The following is a 9,287-nucleotide window of genomic DNA, read 5'->3' as shown; positions in this document are numbered from 1 at the left end:
TTATATTGTAATGTATCATCAGATATGTGAGACCATCTTCATAACCACGGTCTCAGTACAGTTTACTTAACATTAACTGCAGGTTGTCTTTTTTTTCTTTTTTTTTTTTTTGCCAGCTGTCTGCATGCCCTTTTACTGTTGGGTTGCCAGGGATACTTTTTTTTTTGTTTTCAGCAGTCGCCCTATTTTTCTTGGAATGGTTTTACCTGTTGGTCGTATCTCCTGAGGCGGGTGCCAGTGTTAAACCTGAATGTCACTGACTTGACATAGTTTATGACAAACACCCTTTTTTTTATGTCTGCTCTCTTGTTTTTCAGTCATCTTTTTCTTAAAACCACTTTCAGTCTACTCTGTCTTTTCTTTTTCTGCCTTTTAGTCCAATCAAATAAGTTTGTTTCCTCTGAAGCTTATTTCCACAAACTTTAAGGTTCTCGCTAGACTGCTTTACTTTGATGCCTGCATGAGAATTGAGACTCTAAACAATATATGCTTTTTTTTTTTTTGCTTAAAAAAAAGAATTGAATTCATGATTTTATTATAACTGTAAAATTAGCTTCAAAACTGTTTAGTAGTGTATGAAATATGAAGGTGGAGTTGGATTAAGATATAGTTGATGATATGTCCACTCCCTCCCCTTTCTGCTCAAATACTGTTTTCGATGTGTGCTAAGATTTGACAATTGGACTCTTGTGTGTATGAAAGAGCTGAATCTGCATATAATGAACCACACAATTAGGCATGTTTTGACAGTATAAGGCTCATTCTGCTCTGAGCCCTGTCAGCAACACTTATTTCCTGCTGTCACGGTATATGTTTGTCTTTGTGGCACTTGTGTATTAAATTATCAAAAAACAAAACAAAAACAAAACAGAACAAACAAAGAAACTACAACAAAAGTAAATCCAAGCAACAACAACAAAACAAAAACCAATGGTAGTAGCATCGTCCAGTGTATCACTTCCACACAGGACTGTGAATGGCTGCTGAATCACAGTGTCCAATGTTTTTTTTGTGTGTTAAAACGCAAATGTTTTGTTATGAAGTCCAAGTTGGAGGTGTTGGTTTGTGTGATTTGATGTTTTTCCCCTTGATGAAAATTGAAATACTCTCAAAAAGAATATTATGTTGGTTGGAAACATTTGTTATTTTAAAAAATACAAAATTTCTGTTGCTTCTTTGTTAATGTGCATTTTTTTTATGTTAATTATTTTTTTCTTTCATCTGTAACCGTTCACTCTTTTCTTGAAAGCACAAATCATTTAACTTTGTTTCCTGGTCATTTGTTCAAATTTCTGGAAATATTTTTTTTGCTTGTTGACAAACAGACTTGCAAAAAAATGGTGTACATGTTGGGATTGTTACTTAAAAAAAAAAAAAAAAAAAAAGAAAAAGAAAAAAAAGGCACATAAAATTAAACATGGAGCAAATGGGATGGAAGCCCAGAAATATTTGAAACACTCAAGTTGATACTAACAAAACAAAAAACAAAAATGAAGAGACAGGGAAGTAAATCACAGAAACATTGGAGTTGCTTCAGGGTGTGTGTAACAAACTTTAAAAAAAAAGAAGAAAAAAAAAAGGCTGCTCATTTTTGTTTTCAGAAGGAGAAAAAATATGGGACAAAAGGAAACATACACCTCTCAGATAAATGCGCTCATTCAAGATGAACGTGTGTTAGATTTTTTATATGTACAGAGAATTTGGGAAAAAAGTTTCATTTGTGAATTGGATGCAAGTTGCTGTTCATGAAAGAGAGGACGTTGGTAACGTTTTGTCAGAAATGTCTCACCTGAATTAGCACAATAAATGTAAATACTGGTGATTTGTCATGGACATCTTCATTCAGTATTAGAAAGAGATTTCATTTTGCTTTGTTTATATTTTTCTGTTACAGTTTGTTTTGTTTGGCACGTCCTGCTAGCAGCACAGTTCATAGCAGTTTGCAGATATGTTGAGCTTTGTTGCAAATTGGTTGTTTTTTGTTTTTGTAAAGAAAGAGTCTGCTTAAAAGCAGCCTTCTTTACATCAGATGGTATGTATATTATGTTTCTTGATGAAAATAATTGTTTACATAATATAATATTTCATGATAGATATATTTGTAAATTATGATTGTATTGGCCAAATGCTATGTGTTTGTTTTTTTGTGTTTGGTTCTTCTTGCATTTTTTCGTTTCTGAAGATTAAATCCTGATAATTTCACTAATTTCTTCTTGATATAAGCATTTATAAAAGCAAGTGTAATCTTTTGGGGAGAAAAAAGTTCCCAGTTGCAGTTGTGCTGTCTCATTCACTTTGATGTATTATGTCAACTTATAAAAGCTTTAATTCCATGTGGTCTGAATAATGTCATGACAGTTTTAGTGAAAAATACAGATTACTGGATAAAAATGATAAAACATGGATTTTCAGGGATGTGTGAAAACTTGAGTTTGTGGAGTAATGATAATTGATAGATAACAATGTACACTGCGCTGCTGTCTCATTGAAATTCTACCAGCTCTTAGCACATACAAACCAACAGATGAAAACGCACACACACACACATGTATGCACCCAGATTTAGTGGGTGTCTTAAACTTTGACATAGGCTTTTTTTTTACACCCACTACAACACACAAGAATGATTATTCACACATCCTGCCAACATGAACATGCACAGTACGCACCAACCCAAGCATATTTACACACACACACACACACACGCAAGGTGCAGAAGTTAAGATAGAGCATTTAGTGGATGGGGTTATATTGGGTATGAATCATTATTTTGTGTGTGCTCCTTCTAATCTTACAGTTTGCTTGGTTTTTGAGACTTGCTTTTCATCAATACACTATCCGTACAGTTGCATAATAATTTTTTTTTTTTTTTACATAAAAACTAAAAGAAAAATGGAAAGTAGTGAGAAGCTGGAAATTCCTGTGCTATCTGCATTTAAAAATCTTTCGTGGGTTTATGTGCTTAAAAATGCTTTATTTGATTTGAATTATTTCTCTCCCCCCCCCCCCCCCCAAAAAAAAAAAGAAAAGAAAATAAGACAAGAGCTTGCTGTTTTCTGTTTAAAGTATAAATGGACATGCAGAGTCACCACTCTAGTCAGAACAGTACAACTGCGGAATGCACTGAAGTATATAGCTGGCAACTTCGTTAATTTGTGTGTGCACTTATCAGCAGGCCACAAATACCGTTATCATGTGTACTGCTGTAGTTATTTGTTATCTTGTTGGATGGCATATTTCTTGTGCATAAGAATTCATTTGAAATTTGTTGTTGTTGTTGCTTAATTACTTGAAAAAACGACTAACAATGTTTTTTCAAAGCTGGAAACCCATGAAGTCCTTGGATGTTGTATAAGCTCTTCAGTGTTGGATGTTGCAGAAATTGTTTCTTGTTCCTGGCATTTACAGACAAAAGGAAAGAAATCAACTCGTGTAGAGTTTGTGTTGTTTTCTGCTGGTGGAACAGCTGTTCGTGAACAACACTGCTAAATTTCAACTCTGATGTCATGGGGGCACACAGCTTCAAGCCAGCGGTGTGTACTGCTTTTCGCCAGCTAACACACAGGTAACTAGGTTTTTTGAGGGAAAGAAATACAGAGAGAAAAAAAACTAACAAAAGGAAAAAAGAATATCTCTAGCGCATGATTTCCGAGTAATATTTTGTGCAACTGTAAAGACATTTTAAAAGAACGAACCCCAGCATTCTAGCAGGAATCAACTGGAGTTAACCAAGGCTAAAGAGTCTTAAGAGAAGGCCATGCACTTAAGCACATGCACCAGGCACGAAAAGATCTGCTGCATTCTCTGCAAGGCATGTGTTTCCCCCTCTCCTGTGTCTATCCCCTTGTGTTGGTTTAAAATTCAAGAAAAAGATTTTCATTTGTATTTTTATGCTGTGTATTACTCAACTTACTGTCAGTTCTGTCTGTGGTTGATAGTAATATACATGTGCTGCAAGCCAGAATGGCATGGGTTTTACCAAAGATGAAAATCCAGACTCTTCAGCAATGACAATTTCACACAGGTTTTCTATCACAGAACATCAGGGTCAGGATGCATGCTATTAATTTCTTTGGGGATGAAGATGAAGAAACATTACTTATCTTAATTGCATATTTACTTTCACTTTATTGTTGACAGAAAAATACTGTTGCATTATAGTTGCTTGCTATCTGCATGCTCTGTCCTGTGTAGGATGATCACATGATCAATCATACTTATGTCATGGAAAGATTGTTTTGTTGTTTGTTTGTTGTTGTTTTTTTTGTTTTTTTTTTACTCTAGAAACGGTGTTTATTTAGCATATTTCCACATGTGATTTAAGCAATGGAGAATATTATTTGTTTGATAATGAAACTGTTTTCTTTGTTGAAATCTCACTCACTGGTTGTAGAATGAATAAACCAGATTTGAACAGATTATAAGTGTGTGTGAGTTAGAGAAAGAGAGAAATGAAATGATATGTATTCAGACCATCGACCCATTCTGAATGGATATGAAACTCAAGTATAACAATTCTGTTAAGGATTCCTGATGAACACTCAATAGTGACATAAAAGTATTTGTAATAACTAGTGTGATATATCTGTTTACTTTTATACATTACTGAAGTATGTTTCAAAAATATTTTTTCTGCATCAATAGAACAATTACATTATTTTCCTTCAGGTAACGGTGTTAGAGGAAATGAGTAGAGGAGGTTTACTTGTTTGAAGGCTGCACAGAATATGTCGCTGAACTTAAAAAGCACAAACGCTGTGTTTGCACAGGCCTCCCAGTATACATGTGAAACCTTCATAACACCAGCTTGTGTGTCTATTATCAAGCTATTATCTGGATAGTACACTTCATCATGTGAACAAAGTATACATACATGAATGAATGAGCAAGTGTGCATGTGTGAGGGAGTGTATAAGCATAATGCATCACAAGAACTTATAAAACCACCCAACTTCATTTCTCACGATCAGAAAAAAAAGGTCAAATGTTAGCAAATACCTTCATTTTCCAGATTCAATTCCTCATGCTTTTTTTTTTTTTTTTTTTTTTTAATTCATTAAGATCATAGCACAGTAATATAAGTGAAACACCAGTTGTGTCTATTATTAAGCTATTACCTAAACAGTACATTTGGTGCCATGAACTAACACTTTCATGTGAACAAAGTATACATATGATACTGGAAATATATAAGCTAAAGAGATTGTAACAACTTGTATTCAAGCTCGAGGAGATTATTTGACTTGCTGTTTAAGGTAAAAGAAAATAAAAGACTAATATAAATGTTTATCTCTCCACCCCACACACATACAGAGTAATAGTAAAAAACTATACACAAAATGAAAAATAAATTAGATTGTAGAGCTGCTGGAAAATTATACAAAACACTGTAAAGAGGAAACTGAAAAGAAGTTAGTGCAGCCTGAAAAAAGTACCAGTGTGATCTGTGAGATGACTACTGGTAAATCCCTTTGGGCTATAAACCAGGCAAACACCAATCTTGTATCTGGCACCAGCTATATCATATTTCTGCCTTGTGAAAAACTGCAGCAGGATTTTCTCCACCACCACCACTCCAACCCCCCACCCCCCCACCCCCTCTCCAACAACACAGAAACTGATACATTAATTAAATACAATCATTTTCAGCCAATAACTATAACACATAAGATGCACCTTCCGTTTCAAACGGAAATCAAGTCAAATAAAGGTGCAAGGGTGAAGGAAAAAAGAGTACAAAAGTAGATAATATGGTGCTATATATATACTTAAAGGAAACACATTGCACTTCTCTGTGGCAATGTGCTGTTCTACTGGAGTGCAGCCAAAATCTCTCACACACACATATGCCATGACAAAGTAGTACAACCCAGTCCAATCTGAACTGCCATGTCATGCCTTTGTAATGTCTGTCTTGATATATGCCTCTACATTGATACACTGAGATTTCCTATGACACTACTTGTTCTCAAATATTTTGAGTACAGAGCAAGTGTTTTGCAAAGCAACACAGTGTTTTTTGTTTGTTCTACTTCTTTTTTCAGTCAGCATACACTTGCTTGTTGGCAATCTTTTGAAAATGGGTAAATTTCACGAATAAGCTGATTGGTAATCAATGAAAACATATACACATCGGCATACACAATTTTTCTCTATTTTTTACACATTTTCTGAATATCATGGAAAACGCGTTTCATCGTCATCTTGACTTAAGTAAAGCATTACCTGCATCATTAACTGATACCACAAAAATAAAAAAAGAAAATTGAGGATCAATTGATCAACAGATAGTATTATTGATCATCAGACAGTATCAAAATAAAACAACAACAATATGAGTGCTAAATGTATGAGTTCTGTAATGAAGTAGTGTTGTTATAAGTGTGAAGAACATTTTGGTTTTTAAAGTATGGAAAGTCATATTGTGTTTCTTCTATTTTATTCTGATCAAGATTTTTATCAGATTTCAATTTTGCTTTTATACTTAACAGACATACCTGTGCACACACTTGCACACACATCAAACACACACACACACACACACACTGACAGTACACATATTGCTGAGCAAATCAAGACATTTGCATGCACACACATGTACCTGATACAGTTGTCAAACCACTTATGATCAAAACTATTATGCTTTACAAAAAAAATAAGTCCAACATCAACTCTGTCTAAACCCCTTTCATGGAGTTCAAAAACAGCACAGCATTTTATTTTATAATTAAAAAATGAAAGACATGACAGTACTTTTGAAAAAAAAAAAAAAAAAAAAAAAAAAGCTGCACAACAACATTCAGTTTGATTCTACACAATTCTATGAGTGCAACGTGACATTTCAGACTATAACCAAATAACTGAAGTGACAAGTCTTGGTGTTAACAGTCATGCTTAGTGGCTCCCTCCTCTGGGGGTGTTGCCAGGAGCAGGGAACAGTGAGTGACCTCCCTGGACGTGCATGGCATCCACAAACGGTCGTATCATTGATCCAAAGGGCCTGAAAAGGTCAATGGTAGATAATATCAGTATATAATCCATGCATTGTGAGAAATGCGCATGATACAATCTGTATTGGTGGTTTCACATAACACTTTAGTACCATTCTTACAAACAGGCAACAATTTCAAATTATCGATGTGATCTACATCTTGATTTTCTATCCAAGAACTTGTTTTTATTCCAGTATGGGTTCAGCAATTGACGCTTACTGGCTGTGTCATCACACCAGTTTATACTGATATATGCTGTGACTAATATGTTTGCTGTGGATGACAAAGATACATAAGTTGGATGTTTGTGTTCTGTTCTGTTCCATTAAAATCAATTTCATTGTGAAAAAAGTAGCCTTATCTTGTTGGGTTTTTTTTCAAGTGATGTTTAGTACGAATGAGATCCCTTCAAAAAAATATTTTGCAGCTCCTGGTAGATGTATGCATCAATGTAACTTCCATATTTCAGAGTACAAAATGTATTAAAAAAAAAAATGATTGTAAGCAATCAATGAGTCAATATAGTGAAAGTGCAAACATTTTGTAAAATAAAACAAGCAAAAAATGAGTGAAATCACTGATGAAAAATTTATTTCTTCCAATGCCCTTCCAAGAACTGTGTTGTCATTATTCATAAGCCAGATTTAGCAACAACAGACAAATTAACATGCACACCGCCAAAGACAACCAAAGCAGGGTATCACTATTTACATATCATTTAACTATTTTAGGACTTGTTTGCAGACATGAGCTGATGAAACCACCCTGTAGAGTTTTCTAACTCAATGTATATTTTGTATACCATACATTCTAAACAAAAACGGAGGTGAGATCTTGCAAATGATCAGAACACAACGCACGTGCTGAGGACATCTTGTGGCAGATTGGTGATGTGGGAAGGAATGCCCTTGCCAGTCAGGAACTGGGCCACTTCATTGCTGAATGTGTTACAGTTGTGATCCAGTAGATGGTATCTTTCTGGCCTGCAGACCAAAGCGTACCATAAAATAAGGTTACAGACTGAAGTCCAAGAAAGTGGAAAAAAATAAAACAATATCTTTAAAAAAAAAAAAAAAGAGAGAAAAAAATGAGAAGCCGAGACAAAGAAAAAGTGAGAAAGAGACAGAAAGACAAGAGATGAGAGAGAGAGAGATTCCTAGCCATTGGAACAGCAGTGTCTCCTTGCATAAACAGTTACCAGACATAGACCCTATGCTATTCATAATCAAATGTAAAAAATAAAAAAAACATATTCAAAAAGAATAAATAAATATGCTGAAAAATCTACACTGCCCACATATACATTCACCTGAAAGTGCTGAGAGACAGCTCGTGTAGAAATTCCATGAACAAATCTTGTGGGATCTCTGTTTGACCTACTTCCACAATCTGATCTGGTTGTCCTAGAATTGTTCCAGCCTGAAAAAAAATTAAGCAATGAAGAACCGCAAGAAGGTTAAAGTCATCAATGTCTTTTATGTGTGTGTGTATGTGTGTGTGTGTGTGCGTGTGTGTGTTTGTTTGTGTGTGTGTGTGTGTGTGTGTGTGTGTCTCTCTGTGTGTGTGTGTGTGTGTCTGTGTGTGTGTGTGTGTACACTATACATGACCATGAAGAACCGCAAGAAGGTTAAAGTCATGAATGTCTTTTGTGTGTGTGTGTGTGTGTGTGTGTGTGTGTGTGTGTGTGTGTGTGTCTGTCTGTCTGTCTGTCTGTCTGTCTGTCTGTGAGTGTCTGTGTGTATGTGTACACTATACATGTGTGACCCTGTGCTTGACACTTGTTAAGTGAAAAAATCCTATAAATTCTTTCAAGGAAAATGACAATAATTATACTATGACTATGATTATGATTGCACCATGGATAAAATATGATCAAATTATAGAGTATCACATCAGAAATCACATCACATCACATCCACACTAACAAGAACATACTTGTACAGTACTACATAAACACTCACACACACTGAGCTTCACCTGAGTAGTCTCCTTGTTTAAAGGAGCCTGAACACTGGTATGATCGATGCTTTACCATTTTGCTTTTAGATAAATGATCACTATTCACACAAAATGATGAACAAAAACTTTACTTCTAAAACATATGTACCAATATCTATGTACATGTATACACACAAACACACACATCTGATCAGGCACTGAAAACTCACCGGAGGGCAGCTTTCAATACCAGAAGTTCCACCATAGTAAAATTCTTGTCCATACACCACAATGCCTGTATGCCATACTCCATCAATCTGCCGCCCTGTGGGAGGGAATATGCTTACAAATGTAAAC

At 35.0% G+C, this 9,287-nt stretch overlaps 1 protein-coding gene across 1 annotated transcript in view; it reads right to left on the bottom strand.

Annotated features, from left to right (window-relative positions):
* Nucleotides 1-4,985: 4,985 nt before the first annotated feature.
* Nucleotides 4,986-9,287, bottom strand: part of LOC143292003 (desumoylating isopeptidase 1-like) — a 5,307-nt gene continuing 1,005 nt past the window's right edge. Inside the window, exons 2-5 of the mRNA XM_076602157.1 lie at nucleotides 9,161-9,255; nucleotides 8,302-8,411; nucleotides 7,853-7,975; nucleotides 4,986-7,000 (exon numbers count right to left, since the gene is read on the bottom strand). Of these exons, the coding sequence (XP_076458272.1) occupies nucleotides 6,895-7,000; nucleotides 7,853-7,975; nucleotides 8,302-8,411; nucleotides 9,161-9,255 (434 nt within the window). The 3' untranslated portion in view covers nucleotides 4,986-6,894. The remainder of the gene's footprint in view (nucleotides 7,001-7,852; nucleotides 7,976-8,301; nucleotides 8,412-9,160; nucleotides 9,256-9,287) is intronic.

The sequence above is a fragment of the Babylonia areolata genome, chromosome 18 (assembly GCF_041734735.1).
Source record: "Babylonia areolata isolate BAREFJ2019XMU chromosome 18, ASM4173473v1, whole genome shotgun sequence".
NCBI classification, from domain to species: domain Eukaryota; kingdom Metazoa; phylum Mollusca; class Gastropoda; order Neogastropoda; family Buccinidae; genus Babylonia; species Babylonia areolata.
The sequence above is the reverse complement of the archived record's forward strand: the minus strand, read 5'-3'. Positions and strand labels throughout refer to the sequence as shown.